At 37.0% G+C, this 22,366-nt stretch overlaps 1 protein-coding gene across 1 annotated transcript; it reads left to right on the top strand.

Moving 5' to 3' along the window:
* The first annotated feature begins 14,072 nt into the window (after positions 1 to 14,072).
* Positions 14,073 to 16,451, top strand: LOC123233848 (protocadherin beta-2-like). The gene has a single exon (XM_044659886.1). It carries the CDS (start codon positions 14,073 to 14,075, stop codon positions 16,449 to 16,451), a length of 2,379 nt encoding a protein of 792 aa, XP_044515821.1.
* The last annotated feature ends 5,915 nt before the right edge of the window (positions 16,452 to 22,366 follow it).

Here is a 22,366-nt window from a genome sequence, read left to right as displayed (position 1 = left end):
TTGTTGTCCACCTGGTACTCAACTCTGACCTATGGCTCCAAGAAGCTGTAGAATGCACAACAGCCATGACTTTGTTAAGGCATCTGGGCAGGTGGACTAAACCAGGTTGAGGGTAATCAGTAAGTCACATACGCTTCAGTGAGTTAGGGGTGTCTACTTCAACTATGTGAAGACTTTTCCTGGTGGAATGGATGAATGAAAACACTGTTGAGTACTTAGAACTTGGTCAGACATCAAAGACATCAAGATCATCTGCTGTATCCTGGTCCTTTCTTTTGTCTTGCTATTGAACTTCAATGACTCTGGAATAGAGAGTGAAGCTGATGGCTATGTGCAAGAGAACCTCATTGAAATATAATTCATGCCCAAGTCAACACATCACCCCATGATGTCATTAGTTCTCTTTGAAAATGGAAGACAAACAATAGCAACAAGGAATTTCTATGATCACACCAGTTTGGATGAGGGAAGAAAAAAAACCTCAAAATGCAAAAGAAAATATGCTTTGAAAGTTCTAAACAAGTTCTAAGCAAGTAAACATTTTCGATTAGAGCTCCAATCTCTAAACATAAAATGGCAATTAGTTGGGAGCAAGGGAGGGGTTGTAAAGTCCAGATCTCCCAGCTTTCATGTTATGGCTCTAGTCCTTCAGTTGCAGATGATATGTTATTCAGTCAGTCAATAAAAATTCATTAAATCAGGGGCATCTAGGTGGCTCAGTGGATTAGGAGCCAGAACTAGAGATGGAATGTCCTGGGTTCAAATCTAGCCTTAGACACTTTCCAGCTGTATGACCCTGGGCAAGTAAATTAAACCCCACTGCCTAACCTTTACCACTCTTCTGCCTTGGAACAAATACACAATATTGATTCTAAGACAGAAGGTAAGGGTTTTAAGAAAAAAAGAATTAATTAGATATCCACCTCTCATGTGCCAAGAACATTGGGGATGCAAAGAAATGCTAAAATAGTCCATGCTCTCAAGGAGCTTACAATTTAATGGGTGTGGGAAGGATAAACAACATGCAAAATGTATGTATATAAAATATATACTGGATAAATTGAAAATAATCAACAGAGCAAAGGCACTAACATTAAAGGGGGAGAAGAAGGACTTTTTACAGAAGGCAGAATTTTGGCTGGGAAAGGAGAAAGATAGGAAAGCCAGAAGATGAAGATGAGAAGGAAGAGATTTCTAGGCATGAGAAACAATCAGTGCAAATGTCCAGCCAGAGTCAGGAGATAGAAGGTCTTGTAAGAGGAAATTTGGCCAATGTCACCGAACAGAGTATGTGATGGGAAGTACATTGTAAGAAGTCTGAAAATGTTGATGGAGGCAATTTATGAAAAGTTTTGAGTACCAAGCAGAGAATTTTATAGTTGATTATGGAGGTGACAAGAAGCCATTGAAGTTCATTGAATTAGGTGGGGAACATATGATATGTTCATATATGTACTTTAGGAAGATAATATGACAGCTGATTGAAGGTCAACTTGGATGGGAAATGATGAGATACAGAGACCAATGAGAAGGCTATTTCAGTATTCCAGGAATTAGGTGATGAGATCCTATACCAGGAAAGTGGAAGAATCTTCTTCCTACTTCAAGAAACACACTGTTGAGGAAAGCACCCCTGAGGAAACAGCCATCTACAATCTCATTTGGAAATCTTGAACTTTGTATTGACCACAATATAACCTGTAAGGCTAAAGAACCCATTTTTCATGTTCTCCCCTCTCAGTCCAAATGTCAACATATATCTAATTCTGCCATGTACTTCTGTAGAAATTCTACCAGGCATTTGATCGAGAATATATCTTGGGAAAACCTATTCTGAAGAACTCTAATCTCTGACCTGTTGTTTGACTAGGCAGCAGTAAGGAAGAAGTCATCCCTGAACCTGAGGTCTATGAACTCCCCTTTCAGGTCACCTTGGCAAGCATATAGTGATTGTCATATGTTTTTGCTAAACTATTCCTGCTTTAGGAGAAGAACAAATCTTTTACCTTTCCCTTAATACATTCAGAAAGAAGGCACATGGGGAAAAAAGGTCAAAAGGGAATCTTGCAAAAAGGGAAAGATGAAAAAGGGAGAAAATGAGAAAGAGTGAGAGACAAAGACAGATAGAGAGACATAGAGATAGAAATAGAGATGTAGAAAGACAGACTAGAGGGAGAGGGGAGAAAGGGAGGGAGAGGAGGAAAAGGGAGGAAGGGAGACAAGGGTGAGAAAGAAAATCAGCTTAATGTTATATATAAAATAAAATTGGGGATATTTCTTTCTTTTTTAAAAAATATTTATTGAATTAATTAATTTAGAATATTTTCCCATGGTTACAGGATTTGTGTTCTTTCCCTCACCTCCTCTCTCCCCCCCTCCTATAGCCAACAAGCAATTCCACTGGGTTATCATTGATCAAGATCTATTTCCATATTATTAATATTTGCAGTAGAGTGATTGTTTAGAGTCTATATCCCAAATCAAGAGACATTTATTTCTGAAATTATCATTTCCTCTGATTCTTAGGCTATAATTATATTGAAGGCAGTCCAAGTCCCAGAGGGTCAGTCACAGAAATTCCTTGTGTCTTTTCAGGAAGGGTCCAGTGCATATATTTATTTGTCATGGGGAGGTACTCTTCAATTACTTCTGAAGAAAGAGGTGTGATTTCATCAAGTTAATTGAGGAATCAGTTTGATCTGGGGTTTAATTATTAATTCAGCTTCTTACAACTGAAATATGCAGAATTTGTCAAATTAGCAAGGCCATAGTCAAACAGTGATCATCATATGAGAACAAAGTGAGCAAAAATTATAGCAATCAACAGAAAAACAGATGTCTGGTTTTGAAATTTTTATTATAGCTATTCAATGTTATGTTGACTAAAATATTTTGCATGTGAGCACATATTCATGTACAAACATTCTTAGGATGACAGGATTTAGAGTTGGAATAGATCTTAGGGATTATCTAGCCCAACCTCCTTTTTTTACAGATGAGGAAAGTGAGACCAAGAAGAGCATAGTGAGCTGCCCAACCTTATGTATTGTAAGTGGTAATAGTACCAGGATTTGAATAGAAATCCTCTGTCTCCAAATCCAGGTTTTTTAAAATCATATACTGGGGAAGGGTATGCATGTCCTGCATGTCACTATAGAGAAGCAGGGGTTATGTAATTTTGATGGGTTACTTTTGTAAAGATTAATTTATTTCGATCTTTATGCAGTTTGGAAGAAGTTTGCACTCCCTCTGAGAATAAAATATTTGTAGACATTGCCTTCCCAAATACTTCCCCAACTTGCATTTACTCTCATGAATTGGGTTCCCAGAGGGCAATTGTTACTTGCAGGGTTAAGGTGCCTATATAGTTCTGTGCTTCCAATAAATAATCAATCTAGACATAATCTTAGCAAAGGTATTTATTAAAATGTCAAATAAAACAGTACCTATGAAACATTCCCCTTTCCATATTTCTGGTTTGTACTCTTCAGCAGATACACAGCATCTATGAGTACATGACTACAAACTTAGATATAGTCAGTGAAGCACATATGTTGAGAATACAATAATAATAAATTATAACAAGCTAACATCAGATTTTATGTTATTGAATGAAAAAGAAATGGAAAAGAATTAAGTGCTTATCATGTGCAAAGCATTGTGCTAAGAATTGGGCATTGAAATAAAAAAGATGGCATTATCTCTGCTCTCAAGGAGCCCACATTCTATCCAGGGAAAACAAGACACATAAGAGGTTTCAATGGCAAGTCAGATAGAAAATCCTTATGGTCTTTAGATGTAGCAGCAAAACAGATGGTAATGAATACTCTTTATGTCATTCTCGTTGATAAAAATTATATCCACTTCTGATATTAAGTAATTCCACAGTGACAAGATCTTTGGCTGCCAGAACTTTCTTTTCTAAATCATCAGTAGCTGTGGCTGCTAAGGAGATAGAAGCTATACTACAAGAAGAAGATTTTGGCGAAACACATTTCCACAGGGTTTGCTTCTCTGGACACTGGTCGCAGAAGCCAATTTATTCTGTTGCTCCTGAACCTCTTGGGTTTTCTGCCTATTGTGGCTATTGGTCAGTGGTTGGGGATGAATGGGATATCAGATGCCTTTTCCACAAAGATTGCTTCCTCCATGGAAAAATGGAAACTGAAGTAAAAATGGGACAGGCTGGGATCAGGACCACTGATCCAAGTGACAATGCTATTCCAAGGCCTTTTGAATTTATCTGTACATTGGTGATAATTGATTGTCAGTTGATATTGGTGGTGAAAGTGGAGATGGTGGGCTCCTCCACAGGAGTTTCTTCAGTGATGATTTCTGTGGCCAGAATAAAAACAAGGTTACTGTTGGCATTGTTATTATCAGAACAGAGCTCAGTGTGTGAGATTGTGTTTGAGCAATTGATAGTTCTTGTTTCTTTGTTGAAATGGATATATTTCTGTACCAGATGATTTCTTTCTACATGTGTTCAAATACCCTTTGTCTCTTAAATATGCGTATGCTTCATATGCTGGTCATTCTTTCTAGTCCTTTATCCATGCTTATATAATTTTCTCACCCCCTCCCATGAAATATAGCGGGTTCTATCCTCTTCTTCTTTCTTATTACACTATTGTATTCTTTCTTTTCCCCTTCCTTCTCTTTCACCTCTTCAGACACCAAAAATCCCCCTCAGTTTATCCCCAGGAGTCTTGTTTTCTTATTTTATTCCTTTGATATCTTTTAAAGGCACTAAGATTCTGAAGAGACACTTATTTCTTCTCCCTCATTAGATTGTTAGCACACAGCTCATTAAAATTGAATAAATAATGTATATTTCTCTAGCTCTTAGACTTATATTTCAAGTTTCTACTCAGTTTTAGTATTTTCATTATAAATGCTTGAAGGTCCTCTGTTTCATTAAAAGGCATTTTTTTCTTGTAGGATCATACTTAGCTTTGCAAGAAGTTATTCTATATTCATTGTCTTCGAATATGATATTCAAAGATATTTTCCCATCTCAGGTAGAAACTGCCAGGTTTTGTGTGATACTAACTATAATTCCTTGGTACTGAACCTGGGTTTTTTTAGATGCTTTCAGTGGGTTTTTCTTTGATGTGAGGACTTGGGATTTTGACTAATTGTATCACTGGAACTTATATGTTGGGGGTTCCTTTTAGGAAGTAATCATGGATTATTTACTTTGTCCTGCTTCTAATAGAACTGGGCAATTTTCACCTATGATTTCTTGAAGTATATGATTCAAGATTAAAAAAAATTTTTCATCGTATTCAGGGAGCACATTGACTCTTGCTATATCTCTTTTTATCCATTAATCAGATTGATTAGCTTCTTATATCAGATAGCTTACATTTTTTCTGTTTTGTGCATATTTTCTATTTTTGTTATAGTTTTTTCTTTTTTATATAGTTTCTTCTATTTTCAGTCTTTTTATTCTTTTCTAAAATGCATGCTATCTTATGGAATCATTGATTTTTGTTTATCTTATTCTGCTTGTTTTATTCTAGTCTTGAGGAATTTCATTTCTTAGGCTAATCTAGACTGTATCTTCTAAGCTACTTATTTTCCTCCAAATTTTTTGCTTAAAAATTTTGTTTCATTGTTTTCTATTGTTCTATTTCTTCAAGGTGGTCCTTGTGGAAAATCCACCTTCCCCTTTCATTCTTAGCTTGCTGTTGTTATGAGTTAATGTTTTGATAATTTTCAATGGAGGAAGGGACCAGAATGTGTTCCCATAAGGAGAATCTCAGCTTCATCACTACTCTGGCCCCAGTGCACATTTCTTTCTTTTTTTTTAATTAATTTTTTCATTGAATAAAAAACTTTTCTTTCCCTCCCACTTCACATTTTCCCATTAAAAAATAAAGAACCTTCCCCAAATCTCCATGTAACAAACATGCACAACTAGGTGGTACAGTGGACAAAGTGCTAGGTCTGGAGTCAGGAAGACCTCTGTTCAAATCTAGATGCAGACAATTAATAGCTTGGCCAAGTCACTTGATCTCTATAATCTTTGCTTTACTAAACTGTAAAATGAGGGTAATAATAACATCTATCTCCAGGGTTGTCAGGATCAAAAGTTGTAAGAGAATATCTGTAAAGCCCTTAACACATCACTTGGCATATAATAGATACTTAACAAATGTTTGCTCTTTCCATTCCCCTCCTCCAAGCAAAATAAATTCCTGGATTGTCCATGTCCAAAAATATGTTTTTCAATTGTTCTTTGAGAGCATCAAGGGCCCATTTCTCATATATCACTGTAAAGTATAATCCTTTCCCCTGGATGGCTTGAAATGGGGTTGAATAGCAATGAGTCCCAGAAACTTTCTGAATTTCATTCATGAGATCATTTTATCAATTCTAGGCTGACATCTCTTGTATAATTTTAGTCCATTTATGTGTTTCCCCACATGATTATTAGTTAATATAGTCAGTCAGACTTCCTTCATTTTAGGAAAGAATACTTATTGAGATGGCACAGTAAGCAGTTGGGACAAAGTTTCCCCCAATGCCTCTGACAAAATCTTTCCCAATTACACATTGAGAGCCAGCTATGTAGCACAAAGGATAGGCTGCCAGAACTAGAGTCAGGAGGAACTGGATTCAAATTTGTCCTCAGACACTTCTTGACTGTAGGACTCTGGGTAAGTCACTAAATCCGGATTGCCTAGCCCTTGCTGCATTTTGATCTTATAATTCAGACAGAAGATAAGGGTTTAAACATAAACACACATAATTATGCATTGAGTCCAGGGGAAAATGTTTAATCTTATAGGGCACATATAGCAAAGGGATAACTCACACTTCCTATTTGCTGGATAGTCCTTTCCTCTGCTTTATGGAGTGCTCAAGAATTTCTCACTTAGGTATGATGTAGCTTCTCTGCTGGACTTCCTGTAATGTCCTGTAATTATTTTCCTCACCTCATCCAATCTGTTCTTGTCTTACTGCCTTCAGCTGCTCTAGGGGCAATGATGGAAAAGTGGATTTCTCAGGCAGTGTAGTTCAAATGCTTTCACCTCCCTACTGTTAGGCACTTGACTCTCTGCTTCCAACTAGCTTCATGTTTTTGTACAAACTCCTGAAGTTTTGAACAAACCTTTCATCCAATTCAAATATATTTCTTATTTTACCTAGTAAAGTGTTCAGTCTATGTTTATGCCTGATGAACAATCAAGATGAATTCTCATCTGATAAATATATCATAGCTATTAGTCTAAACTGGCTAGGGTAATTTTCTACACTATCCCTCAACCTTATATATGTTAGTTGTAGATTTGTGATTGGTATAGTCTTTTCAGGAATAATATATTATTATGTAATAAGAATTGTAAAATTATTTATAGTTTCCAACCCATAGATCACATTATTATGCTTTAAGTATGTTTTCAACATAAGAAAAAAGCTACCTGACTTACAAAAATATTTCTAGCAACTATATACGTAATTGCAAAAATCCAAGAAAATGGAATGGCTAGGCAAAATGTGGTATATGAAAATTAATGAAAATTTTATTGTGTCATAAAAATGTTGGTGAATAACACAAAGAAAAGATTTTTTGAAATATTCAGATGTATTTATGCAGAATAAAACAAAAAGAAGAAATACACACTGTTATATTGAAGATTTCCCAGCAGTTTACCTACTCTGGTTTAGCCCTGGCCAGGCTGAACTAGAGGGAAGCTAACATTGATTCTTCATTTGCCAGCAGTTGAGAGTTTCAATAGTAATAAGTTTAATAGGTTTTCCCATTACCCCAGTCCTTTACCCTTATCCTTCTTATTAATATATAAAGTTTAAAGTACCTTCCTAAATCAGTTTCAAAGCTTGTTTGGGAAGGGAGACAACGCAGTCAGAATATTGTCATTATCCTAGCTGAAGAGCCCAAATCAATATATCAATTAAACCCAGGTGGGTCCTGAAGAGATAAACCTCTTTGACCTGAAGGATCCTGCCTGGGCAACTGTTATAAAGGAGAAGTGTCATCTTATTCCTCTCTGTACATCATTTCTACCACCTCAAATAGATACAAGAGACCTCTCATAATTATAACACTGACCATATGTAATAGCAAGAATATTGAAACACATACACAGAAAAGAAGTTCACAATAGGACACAGAAATAAACAGGATAGTTGATAAAGTCAAGCACTTACAATTTTAAAAAATTCATATTGATATATTTTTAAATTATCTTAATTTCCAAAAATTCTTTCTCCGTCCTCTAGCTGTAAAACCACTCATTATAACAGAAAAGAAGAAAAAGAGGAAAATAGTTAAGTAAAACTAACAAACAAATGAATGCAGTCTAATAGGATTGTGAAATAATGGTCATTCCATGGATCACCTAGGTGTAGTTTGACACTTGACACATCTGTTTACACTTGTCCTTTTATCAAGTAGCCAAAACATATAGCATCATATATTTTGAGCTGGAATGGGCCATTGAGTTGAACACAACTCACCATTTTATGAATGAGGACCCCGAGGCCCACAAAAGTTAAGTGACTTGCCAAGGATCCAACAGCTAGATGGAATTCAAATTTAGGTATTCTTGACCCCAAATCCATTGCCTTATCCACTATTCCACTATGCTTTAAACATCTTGTTTGAAGGTGTCAGAGCTTGTTCTCAGAGCTTCGTTAAATGTATTTATTCAAATAACATGTGGCCAAGACACAAGTCTATCCCCTTCTCATGCTTCATGGAATAGCCAATATTATAAAGGCAGTATTCCATATCTATAGTATCTATACATGTTCAAAGTGGGGAGGGAGGTATGTTTTATCATCTCTTCATTATCTGGCCCCAATTTACCTTTCCAATCTTATTACAATGCTATTCTCCTTTGTGCATTCTACATTCCAGCTAAACTGGTCTTTTTACTGTTCTCCACTCACAACTCCCCAGCTCTCAAATCAATTCCTTTATACCTACTGTCCTCCATGTCTTGGAGACTTCCTCTTTCCTTCCTTCTCTTGGGTGATTTTCTGGTTTCTTTTGAGATCTCTCAAATGCTACCTTTGGCATGAAGCTTTTCTTTCTCTTCACAGATACTAATGTGGTCCCACAGCCATTACCAATTATTTTGTATTTATTTCATAAATATATTGCTGGATAATCATGGATGTATTTGTGTATGTGTATGTGTTCATCTTGCCTCACTATTCTATTAAGAGCAGGTACCATGAAATATTTTCTTTATAACCCAAGCAGCTATCACAATGTGTGGCACATTGTAGGCACTTTAACAAATGATATTTGATTGATTAATCTCTTCTCTGGAGCCAACCTTGGTCATTATAATGGCATAGTTTTGATTTTGTTCTTTTCATTTATATTGTTGTAATTGTGTTTATTATTTTCCTGATTTTATTTGCTTCACTTTGAATCACTTCACATCTCTTCCCACTATTTTCTGAATTTTTCCTATTCATCATTTCTAACTCTAAAACATTCATCTATGTACCATGACTTGCTCAACCATTCCCCAATCCATGTGCATCTACTTTGTTTCCATTTCTTTTCTACTGCTGAAGGACTGCTATGAATATTTTGATATACATTAGATCTTTCTTTATGTCTATAACCTCATTGGTATATATGCCTAATTGTGAGATCTCAAAGACAAAGAGTTTGGACAATGTAGTTGCTTTTTAAGAAGCCTCCTTCCAAATGGCTTCCAGGTGGTTGTCAATTCACATTGATACACTTAAAATATTAAGCTGCAGGGGACAGCTGTGTAGCTCAGTGGATTGAGAGTCAGGCCTAGAGATGGGAGGTCCTAGGTTCAAAGCCGACCTCAGACACTTCCCAGCTGTGTGACCCTGGGCAAGTCACTTGACCCCCATTGCCCACCCTTACCACTCTTCCACCTAGGAGCCAATACACAGAAGTTAAGGGTTTAAAAAATTAAAACAAATTTAAGCTGCAAGTTGCCAATACTTATGGTTAAGCATTTATATATGACATTTATCCTGCTTTGCCTTGTGTTATTGGCGAGATATTTGGTATAATAATTGATTAAAGAGATATAAATTTGGTCTCCACCTAAAGCTGTTGAAGCTGTGGGTACAAATGGAGAAAAAGTATTATTGACCAAAATAAAAAAATTCATTTGTATTGTCAGGCTCATAAGAACTAAATGGGTTGCAAAACCTACTTCCTTCCCCCAAGATGGAAAATTTAAGTCACCTGAAGGTCTTTGTTGCATGTGTTGGGCACCTTTTAACAAAGTGCCTTTTGTGGGAAAATATTAGAGTTCCAACGCCGGGTGGCACTGCAGGCTAAGAAGGAGAACGGCTCCGCCTTTCCTCCATCACAGGAAAAAAACGATTGCCTTTCCGGAAAGAATGGGGCTGCCTGAGAGCAAAACAACACGGTGAATTAGGACTAGATAGAAACCTCCTCATCCAATAACCGAGAATATTTTTTTTAACTGAAGAAGGACGCATCCAGAACGGCATAATGTTTATGCTAGACGCACCTCGTCGGGTAAGGCAAATACTGCTTCTGGTTATTTTGCTGTGCGTGGGTGATGTGGGTTTGGAGCTCCTTGGTGACGAATGTGGCTAAGGCCCTGGTACTGGAAGTGGGATAGCTGTCAGCCTGGGGAACTGGGTTTTGTCAAAACACACATAACAAAGAGTAATTTGCAGCTTAATTGTGAGACTAAGACCAGAGATGTGCTCTTAAAAGGAGAAAATGAATTGGGAGGAGCTAAGTGATCTCTCAAGTTCTGTGTACTGCCGTTCAGTATCTTACTGGAAAACTCTGCAGTTCACCCGGCAGAGACAGAAATGCCAGTATTCGTGGACTTAAAAGATTCCCCCGAGCATCCGAGAAAGCACCACACCCCGGACTGCGTCACAGCTCGAAACTGCACTGAACAAAGACCAAGAAGAAGCCATATCCCAAAATAGCTGATCAGACCCCGCCTTTTGTTTTCCAAGTATAATTGGAGCTAGAGCAGGGAACAGCATTTGTGTTAAACACCAACAAACTATCTTGTCCGAAGGTGGATGGTGTCTCTGCACCCAAGTCTAGAATTTCCAAGTCTTCAAGTCAGTGCAATTTACTGAGAATGAACAAAAATCACGGAGAAATACAATTTGTTCTTTCCTAGTTAACTTGATTTATGAAGCAATTCCACTGAATTGTAAATGCGAAAGCCAACAACAGTAGGAATCTTTAAGCAAGATAGAGAATATTTTCCTTCAGAAAATGAATCGGAAGGATTATCTCTCAGCTGACCATATAATCATTTAGAATCTCCGGAACTAGTCTGGACTAGTTCTAAAAACTGTTTTCAGAGTTTACAACTGAAAAGAAAAATCGTAGTGGATAGGGAGCCAGCTTTATAGCTAGGAAGATCTGGGTTCAAGGTACAGTTCTGGCACATAGTTGGCTGAATATGACCACTCAGCGCTTTAATTAGTTGCAGAGATGGTAGTAAACTGCATTAACTGAGGACTTTTCCTCACTGGGAATTTCCATATATCAATAATATCACTGATCAGGTTCATATGGCTATCCCTATTGGAGATAATTGAACAACTAAGTGAGGGAGTAAATCATCACTGGACTTGGAATCAGAAAGACTCATCTTCCTGAGTTCAAATCTGGCCTCGGACATCACTAGCTGGGTGACCAAAAGCAAATTACTTTACCCTGTTGGCCTCAGTCTCCTCATCCATAAAATGAGCTGGAGAAGGAAAATCTTTGCCAAGAAAACTTCAAATGGGATCACACAGAATAGAACATGAATGAACAGCAACAACAAATTTAGAGAGAATTACATGGAAGGAGGATGGGGATGGAGTGGAGGAAGAAAAGTTTACCACATGGATAAGAGAATTTTGCCCCAGAAACCTTGTATGGAGAACTACTACAATTTGTTAACCCAGGGAATAATGGACAAAGAGAGCAAAAGCACATCATATGTTGCCATTATTGTTTTCCAGAAGCTATCCTACAGTCCCAAGTTAAGATATCCTAAGAGTAGTATGACAAATTCATCTTTTATTTGCAACTTCTACTTGTCATTTCTCTGCTTTTCTACAAGTTATACTATATTCATCCTTTGCCAATGAAGGAAGAAGAAATACATTGCATACTGGAGTCACTTCAGCCAAGCAGACTCTTCCTGGCTCTCTAGATGACATCCAAATTGGGAGCTTGCCCAGTACATCAGTATAAAGTGTGTCTGACCAGTTGGGAAGTAGTGAGTTAAAAATTTGAAACTGAAAAGCTGTAGTGCAGAGATGGGGAAGTGCAGAGATTTCTAATTTCAAAGTGACAATTTCTTCACATTCCAATTTTAGTGCCCCTCTCCCATTTCTGCTACAAATTAGATAAATGACTTTAGACTCTAGTTACTAATGGATTAAAATGTTTATGAACATTTAACTTCTTTTTCCTCCCTTTCTCCTTAAAAATAATAGGCATAAAACAATAGAATTTGAACGAATGATAGAAAACCAACTCCTTGTTACAAATAAGAAAATGGATAAAGGAAGACTAAATAAATTATTTAAAATCTTAATGCTCAGAGCCCAGATTGGAACTCTGATCTTCTAATACCCAAATCATCAGTCTTTCCATTTTATGCCATTCTGCCTTCTCATCTTTGTTATTTACCATTTCTTTATTCCACCTAATATGTGTTTAGAAGCTGAGATAATCATGCTTTCCTGTTTAAGGAACAGATTTCAAGATTGCGATATAGTATTCAAGTGAATTTCCAAGCAACATGATCAACTGATACCGATTACATCAGAGATAGCATGCAATGTAGAATGCTTCTAGTTCCTCAAGGAAATAGAAATGTCATCTAGTTCAGTGTCCCCAATTATGAAGATATTCCCTCTCCTATACCCTTTAATATGTTCATATAATATTTACTTGAACATTTCCAATGATGAATAATTCATGACCTCACATTGAAAACTATTTTATTTTAAATTTTTTTAATATTTGAAAATTCTTCAATTTGAAAGAAAATAAAATCTTTTCATATGTTCCACCAATAGTCCTACTAGTTCTATATCGGGAATCTACACAGAAGTATGATCACTTTTCTATTTGGCAACCCTTCAGATATCTAAAGATATGTATTTCCCCCCTCCATTTTCATACCAAAAGTCTTCTTCTCTTTTCTAGTTATAGTTTCTAACAGCTAAAACTTATTGGAAAATATGTAATTAGAGAAAGGGAAAGTGCACTAGTTCTCTCATGCAACCTAGGAATACAAAAGAAATTTTGGTAGCTTGATCACACTTAAGTCTTACAGCCAACTAAAACTACATGTAACACTGCAAAAGACATTCCTTGGAAGTGTGGTAAAGATAAAGTGATTATTTGAAAAGTCTGTGGATTCAGAACCACCTCAGAATCCTACTCATTGTCCTCTGATTTGTTGCAATGAGGTTTAAAAAAAAAGATTCTTGACATTCCTAGTTACGATGTCAATGTGACCAAAACTGGGAAAAGAAGACATGCCTCTCCTTACTCTGAGAGAACTCAGAGGAAATGTATCTCTTTATATTAGTCTTAAATTATACTTTCTACTTGATTATGATTTTTTCTAATTTTGAAATTTTTTTCACTGAGCTTCCTATGTTGGTAAAAGCACAGGTGTCCCGAACTAATATAATACTAATAATATATTACTATATGTTATAATTCATAAGTATATGTGATGTCAATGTATGGTGCCACAGAAAAATCAAATAACACGCCCTTTCCATCTCCCTTGGAAAACTAAACACGTAATCCCTGTGCCATGGAAAACCAGATTTTGAGAAAATAAAATTCTCAATCAGGACGCGTGGTGGCGCTGCAGGATAAGAAGGCGAATAACTGATTTGTACTATAACTACATTCTCCGTTACTCTGTGACTCAGACTGGCACGAAAAGGCCAGAGAAGGCAAGATTTGTTAGTAAGAGCTGGTAGAAGACAGGGCCCTTGAAAGGAGCTATTTACCCACAGACTACCAGTGTCCAGAGTGTGGATTGAGAGAAACCAAGCATATTTTAAAAGGAATAAGCATGGAAACCGGCGAGAACGCAATTCAGAGACAAAGGCAAGTTCTCTTTTTCTTTGTTTTGCTGTGCATGTCTAAGGCGGGTTCGGAACCCTGGAGGTTTTCTGTGGCAGAGGAAATGGAGAGCGGCTCTTTTGTAGGCAACGTGGTTGAGGCCCTGGGACTAAAAATGGGGGAGCTATCCAATAGGGGCGCCCGGGTCGTTTTCGAAGGAGACAGACAGTATTTGCAGTTCAATCATAAAACCTGGGATCTGCTTATAAAAGAGAAACTGGACCGGGAGGAATTGTGTGGGCCTACCGATTCCTGCGTATTGCCTTTCCAGATCTTATTAGAAAACCCATTGCAAATTTTTCTGGCTGAGCTGCTAGTGCAAGACATAAATGACCATTCGCCTGTGTTCCTGGACGATGAGATGCTCCTGAAAATCCCAGAGAGTAGTCTTCCGGGTAAAATAATCCGTTTAGACGGTGCTCAGGATTTAGATGCTGGGATCAACAATCTCCAAAACTACACCATTAGCCCGAATCCCTATTTCCAAGTTCAAATTCGGGCACGCAGTGAGGGCAGGAAGTACCCAGAGCTGGTGTTGAACAAAGCTCTTGATCGAGAGGAACTGCCCGAGATCCGATTAATTCTCACAGCCTTGGATGGCGGGTCCCCGCCCAGGTCTGGGACTGCCCAAATTCGAGCTCTCGTAGTGGATGTAAATGATAATGCGCCTGAGTTTGGGCAACAGAATTATGAGGTGAGGATTCCCGAAAATAGTCCCCCAGGCTCCCTGGTTGTAGAGGTACATGCTGTAGATTTAGATACAGGAAATTACGGAGAAATATTTTACACATTTTCTGATGCTTCCGAGGATATTCGCAAAACTTTTAAGATAGATGGATCTTCAGGTGAAATTTCATTAATAAAAACAGTGGATTTTGAAGCAACTCAGTTTTATGAAATTGATATTGAGGCTACAGATGGTGGAGGTCTTTCTGGGAAATGTACAGTCCTAATCCATGTGATAGATCTGAATGACAATCTGCCTAAATTGACTATGTCCTCTATTACCAACCCCATCCCAGAGAATTCACCTGAGACTGTGCTCGCTGTTTTCAGAGTTTCAGATTTGGATTCCGGGGAAAATGGAAGGATGGTTTGCTCCATCCAAGACGACCTTCCTTTTGTCCTGAAACCTTCTGTTGAGAACTACTATACTTTGGTAACACAGGGAGCACTGGACAGAGAGAGAAGGGCTGAGTACAATATCACTATTACTGTTATGGATTTGGGGTCCCCAAGGCTCAAAACCGAACACAATATCACTATACTGATCTCTGACATCAATGATAACCCTCCAGTGTTTACTCAGACAGCCTACAAAGTGTACCTCCAGGAGAACAACAGCCCTGCCCTCCACATTGGCAGTGTCAGTGCCAAGGATAGAGACTCCGGAATCAATGCCAAAGTCACCTACTCCCTCCTGCCCCCAGAGAATGGAGACCTGCCCCTCTTCTCCTACATCTCCATCAACTCAGACAATGGCCATCTCTATGCTCTGAGATCCCTGGATTATGAAACCATTCAAGCTTTCCAGTTCACTGTGATAGCAGCTGATGGTGGTTCCCCATCTCTGAGCAGCCAGGCTTTGGTTGAGGTTGTGGTCCAGGATATGAATGACAACTCTCCCTTTGTGCTGTACCCCCTGCAGAATGGCACAGCTCCCTGCAATGACCTGGTGCCCAGGGCTGCAGAGCCAGGTTACCTGGTCACTAAGGTTGTGGCTGTGGATAGAGACTGGGGACAGAATTCCTGGCTTTCCTACCAGCTTCTCAAGGCCACAGACCCAGGACTCTTCACTGTTTGGGCTCACAATGGGGAAGTTAGAACAGCAAGAGCCATCAGTGACAGAGATGCCATCAAGCAGAGGCTCCTGGTTCTGGTGAAGGACAATGGGCAGCCTCCTCTGTCCACAGCAGCCACACTGAATGTTCTCCTGGTGGATGGCTTCTCTGAGCCCTACATGCAATTCCCAGATGCACCTAAGGAGCCAATCCAGACTGAGTCCCTCACTCTTTATTTGATTATTTCTCTGGTTTCAGTGTCTTTTCTATTTCTGGTCTCTGTTATCCTTTATATCACCATAAGACTGTGGAAAAGAAAGACGGGTGGAAGAAATGATCACCTTCCGTCTAGTGTCCCTTTCCCAACTTATTTGGGGGATGTCAGTGGTACTGGGACCTTGTCTCAGAGTTACCAGTATGAAGTGTGTCTGACCAGTGATTCAGGGACAAATGAGTTCAAGTTCTTGAAGCCAATTATTACCAATTTCCCTCTTCAGAAATCTGGGAGTGACATAGAGGAAAATCAAACATTTTGGAACAATAATTAGAAATGCAGTTTTAAGAGAAGACTTTGGGTGTCTTTTTTCCCCAGTCAGTTGCACTTACTCATTCCATTTTCTTAAGAAGTTCACTATATAGCTTCTTTTAATTCGTATTAGTATTCAAAATGAAGTAGCATTCTTAGATAATGAAAATTCTGTTTTCAATCTTACAAGATTAAGCTATAAAATCCTAGTTTCTGGCAAATTTGTCTTTTTTAAAATTAAAAAACCACATTTTAAATGCATGTCCATTTATTCTTTGGTTACACTTTTTTATTCCTTGCTTTAATTTTTTATCTTTAGATTTTTAACCTGGAAGAACACTGAGCTGGAATAACTTAGATAATGTTCTAAAGTGGGGTTTGCCATTTGGTATGTGGCATCTTCCTGTACTCAGTTTCTTTATGTGAGCTGGACTAGATCATACCTAAAATCTCTTCTAATATTAACAATTTGTTGTCTCATTATTCTTATTGAACATCTAGAATATAAAAAAGTCACCTTCATTTTAAGGAACAGAGAGATGTTTGAGAATGCCTCCCCCCCACCCTTAATTCTGTCTTGATAGGCTACCAAAATGGACAATTTTTTATTTCCTTTTACTTATACTATCTAATTGACCTTTTATAACCCATGGTATAAACATTTGGACCTATTTCTACCATTTATTTTGAAAAACAGATGGGCTAATATCATTTAGAGCCCTTTTCTCCATCTTAAGTAAATTAGAAACTATATCTTGTAGATATTTACACCTACATTTTCAATCGAATATTGCTCATTGTTGTAAACAGAATGATCAATGTGAGTGGGAATATCTTTCTGTATAGTTTTATAATATAAGATATTAACAGTTTGATATAAAAAGACAATTCATATCCTCTATTAGTCTCAGGTTCCCAACTTTTAAAATAAAGATAATATGAGTAGTTACCTTAAAGTACTGTAGTATCAAATGAAATTATTATATGCATGTTAGTCATTTTTTCAGAGCTTAAAGTGCTGCAGTAGTTTTATTCAGGATCAACAAGGCTACTTACTACTTTATTATACTTTCACATTTGTTTATATGAAATCACTTAGAACAAAACCCAACAATATTTTCTGTATAATAATGGCTACAGTAAAAATATAAAATAAAGAGCCATCACATGACATTTGAAACTTTCAAATAGCAAGTATAGCTGAGCCCATTAGAGATGAGCCATCATTACACATTTTGTTCATATTATTCAGTAGTTTCAGTCACATCTGACTCTTCATGACCCCATTTGGGGTTTTCTTGTCAAAGATATTGGAATGGTTGGTCATTTCCTTCTCCAAATCATTTTTTTTTACATGAGGAACTGAAGCAAACAAGGTTACATGAGTTGCCAGAGTCCCACTAAGTCTGAGGCCAGATTTCATTTCAGTAAGATGTCTTCTGGACTCAAGGTCTCACAGTACTTCCAATGTGTCACCTAGCTGCTTTCACTATACATAACCAAGGGAAATGTGTCTGAAGGCAACTAGAGTTCCCGTCTGAGAATGGGTAAAGATTGTAAGAAAATTTTGTGTATCTGGCATAGGGATGTGCCGGAGTCAGCTCTAATGGTTTTTTAAAGGTGACTTAAATTTTAATATATTTATTTTTACCTTAGATATCAGCAATTGCTACAAATGAGAGCTTGGATAATTGTTTTGTTGGTTGTCTAGATTTAATAAAGTATTAAGTTTGAACTTAAACTTAAAAGTGTGTGTGCATACATTTTTTCATCTGAAAATTTGGTTGTTAAACATTTATCAATATATTCCTTTATTACTCTATTAACATTGCTTGAACTTAGAGGAAAAACAATAGAAGGTTTAGGGAATGAGTTCATCACCAAGCTGTAGATTAACAACAATGAGAACAAGAAGTTATTGGCATAGAATTATAGTTATTAAAATTAAATTAAAATTTTAAATAATGCTTTAAGTTTCACAAAATGCTTTACTTCTGGTATAGAAGTGAGTCCCACTGCATGCCTTATCTGATTCCCTTAATTTCTATGGCACACATCACAGTCTTGGTAAAACACTAATTATGTCACTCTGGGTTTTTCAGACATTTTCATACTCTAATAGAACATTTGAAACACTGTAAGGAGAACCCTTGGTGCAACTGCACATTAAGTTAATTGTGTGAAGCAGAGCTAGTCCATGTTTTTTGAAGACACAGCAGTGTCTGAAGGAGAGACAATTCATCAAAAAAGGCAACTTTTGTTTTCCTTAGTTTTGTCCTTTCTTTTGGGGGGGGGGGGGCTTGAACAGATGTCAATGGAAAGGAAAGAGAAGAAAAAGAGAACCATTGTAGATAATGTGGGAGAGATAGGGCAGATTTCCTTTGAGGATAACAGGCAGCATTTCCAGTTCAATCATAAGAACAGATATTTGGTTTTAAAAGAAAAACTGACTAGGATGGGTTGAATGATCCCTCTAACCTATCTTTCCAGATCTCACTAAGAAAGGCTGTGTAATTCTTCCAGGCTGAACTATGAGTGGGAGACACAAATGACTATTTCCATGGCAAATGTATACTTAACTGTTTCCTAAAATCTCAAGAAATGGTCATTTGTTTGGAAAAGTCTAGATATTTCAATGTAGGAAGCACTAGTTTTCAGAATTATACAATCATCACTTATCCAAGCATTCTGTAAAGCAATTTGGAACTATACCAAACGGACAGTAAAACTGTTAATACTCTTTAATCCAACAATACCACTACTAGATCTGTACCCCAAATAGATTTTGAAAAGGGAAAGGAATATATTTGTACAAAAATATTTATGGTAAATTTTTTTTGGTGGCAAATAATTGGAAATTAAGGTTATGTCCATCACTCAAGGGAATGACTGAATGATGGTAATGGAATGCTATTGTGCTATAAGAAATGACAAATAGGATGATTTCAGAAAAATATGGAATTTCTTATATGAAATGAATGCAAAGTGAAGTGAGCAGAACTGGAAGAGCATTGTACACAGTCACAGCAATATTTTATGATGATCAACCATGAACAACTTAGCAATTATCAGCAATACAATGAACCAAGACTATTCTAAAGAGCTCATGAAAAATGCTGTCCACTTCCAGAGAAAGAATTGACAGATTCTGAATGCAGATTGAGGTATAATATTTCTTACTTTATTTTCTTTACATTTTTAAAAATATGTGTCTTCTTCTACAACATGATGAATATGGAAAAAATTTTAAAAGAATTATACAATCACCTCAATTCATATTTTCATGTTCCAATCTTTGTGACACTGATGGCAGAAGTATTTGGAGGTCATGATAGACTATGTATTGTGTTGATAGGAACAGTCTATGGTTAGATTAATTCTCATGGCTGTGAATGGTGGGTCTGGGACTCTTGAAATCTAATTTTTGATTATGAACCTCAATGGCAATGCTCTTGTATTTGTTAGGACCTTAAAAAAGATGAAGTCCCTGAAAATAGTCTAATAGGATTCTTGGTGGTGGCTAAAGATTCAGATATCAGAAATTATGGGAAAATATCTTGTGCATTTTCTGTGATTCTGAAGAAATTTTTTACTGTTCCCATTGAATTTGGAAAAAAGAGGAAATTGAGTTGATAAAGCAATTGAATTTTGAGACTATTCAGACTTAAGAAATATTGATGAAAAAGATGGTGGGAAACTTTCTGAAAAAAATGCTTTTTGAACCAGTTGACAGATATGAATGATAGTGTCCAAGAACTGACCATTTCATCATTCACCAGCCCATCCTAGAGAATTTGCTTAAGATCATTTTTGTGGTTTTAAGGATTCAAGATCAAGACTAAAGAGAAAATGAAAATGTGGTTTGCCCTATATTCAGGAAGACCTCCCTTTTACCCTGAAACCTTCTGTTGAGAATGTTTATTCCTTTGTAACTAAGGGATCATGATACAGAGAAAGACAACACAGTATCACAATTCTTGTCCTTAATTTGAGATTTTCAAGGCTCAAAACTGAGTTCAGCCTTAAAGTGATGATTGCTGATGTCAAAGACAACCCAGTTGTGATTATACAGACAATCTATACTGTATACTTTTGGTACAAGAACAGTCTTGCCCTCTACATTTTCAGCTGGTGACAGCAAGTTGGAGACTAATGCCAAAGTTGCCTGTTCCCAGCTGCCACCTGAGACTAGAGACCTGCCTCTTACATCTTCATTAAATCAGACAATGAACTTCTCTGTCCTCTGATATCCTTAGTTAATGAAACAATTAAAACTTTCCAGTTCACTATAAGGGCAGCTGATGATAGTTCTTCAGTCATGAACAGCCAGGTTCTGATTGGGTTTCTGGCTCTGGACCATGAACAGTAGTTCTTCTTTTATCCAATATATCCTCTACAGAATGACACAACTCTTAAATGACCTGATACCCAAAGCTGCAGAGCTAAGTTAACTGGTGACCATGTCAGTGTCCATGGATGGGACAGGAGCATAATTCATGACTTTCCTACCAACTACTCAAGGCCATAGAATCAGGACTCTTCACCATTTGGAATGATAATGGGGAAGTTTGAACAGCAAGACCCAGCAGTGACAGAGATGCCATCAAGCAAAGACTCTTGGAGCATGTGAAGGACAATGATCAGCCTCCTCTGGTCACACAAGCCACATTGAACTTAGTTTTGGTGGCTGGCCTCTCTGAATACTAACTGCAGCTCCTAGATGCAACCAGGAAGCAGATCCAGACTGACTTCCTTACTCTCTACTTGATAATTTCTTTGTCCTCTCTCTTTTTTTCTCTTCCTGCTTTTTCTCATTGTGTTCATCAACATGTACCTAGAGTAGAAATATGGGTGCCAAAAACGTTGGTCTTCATGGGATTTATGAACCATTTCAGAACCAACCATTACTTTCTCATGTCAGTGGCACTGGAGCATATCCCAGAGTTACCAGTATGAATTGTGTCTGACCAGTGACTCCAAGACTAAAAAGTTTAAATTCTACAAACTGATTATCACTAGCATCCCTGATTAGGGTAGTGAAAGGTGATCATAACAAAGCCTGCCCTTCAGGAACACAGTTCCAGTTTCAAGCAGAGTCGCACAGAGATGAAGTGTACATCAATTTTCTTCTCTACTTGTTAGATTTAAAAAAATGTATTTGAAATAGGGTTTTTGAAATAGCTAATGAAGAGTTAAGATATAGTGTGAGATTCATGTTGCAGAGAGGGGTCCAACAATAGCTATCCTCATTTTTCCTTATTTAGTATGATAAAGTTTTTACTTGTCTAATAAAAATTTTTTTTATCATTCTTCCTATCAAAGCTGATTCTCACAATTTGAAATCAATAGATTTTCACCTCCATTGAAGCAAACAGATTACCATGCATAATAGATATTATGCTTTATATTCTTGAACAATAGGTTGTATTGTTCCTTAAATTCATAATTAAATGTGCATTGTTATTTAAGTAATTGGCATTTATAGTTGATGAGTTTTTTTGAAGTCCGGAAATGATTTTTGGCTGATTTAAGCAGTTCAGGTTTTATAATGATATTATAATCCTGTTTTCTGTGGTATAATTTGAGGTGAACATTTGTTTTCTCCCTTTAAAAATATCAATAACATTGGTTATTTTTCATATTCTTAGAATATTATGCAATAAATTCCTCTATTATTAATCTGAAATTTTTTCATTATAAGAGCATGTTGTATGTGTGTGTGTTTGAACAAAGCTACTTCTAAGGAATCAGAAAAGAGTTAAGAGTATAGAATAGTAAGAGGCTTGTAAAAGAGTATGGAGAAAAGTATCCATGGGCAAAGATGGGACAACTGTAGACAGTTCTGGAAAGGGAAAATGAATAAAAGTATTTTCCCTTGTTATTTGCTGTTTCTTCATTTATTTGGTTCAGCAAAAGGTTTGAGTGAAGATTTTATCT

This window comes from Gracilinanus agilis, chromosome 2, assembly GCF_016433145.1.
Source record: "Gracilinanus agilis isolate LMUSP501 chromosome 2, AgileGrace, whole genome shotgun sequence".
Lineage (NCBI taxonomy): Eukaryota > Metazoa > Chordata > Mammalia > Didelphimorphia > Didelphidae > Gracilinanus > Gracilinanus agilis.
The sequence above is the reverse complement of the archived record's forward strand: the minus strand, read 5'-3'. Positions and strand labels throughout refer to the sequence as shown.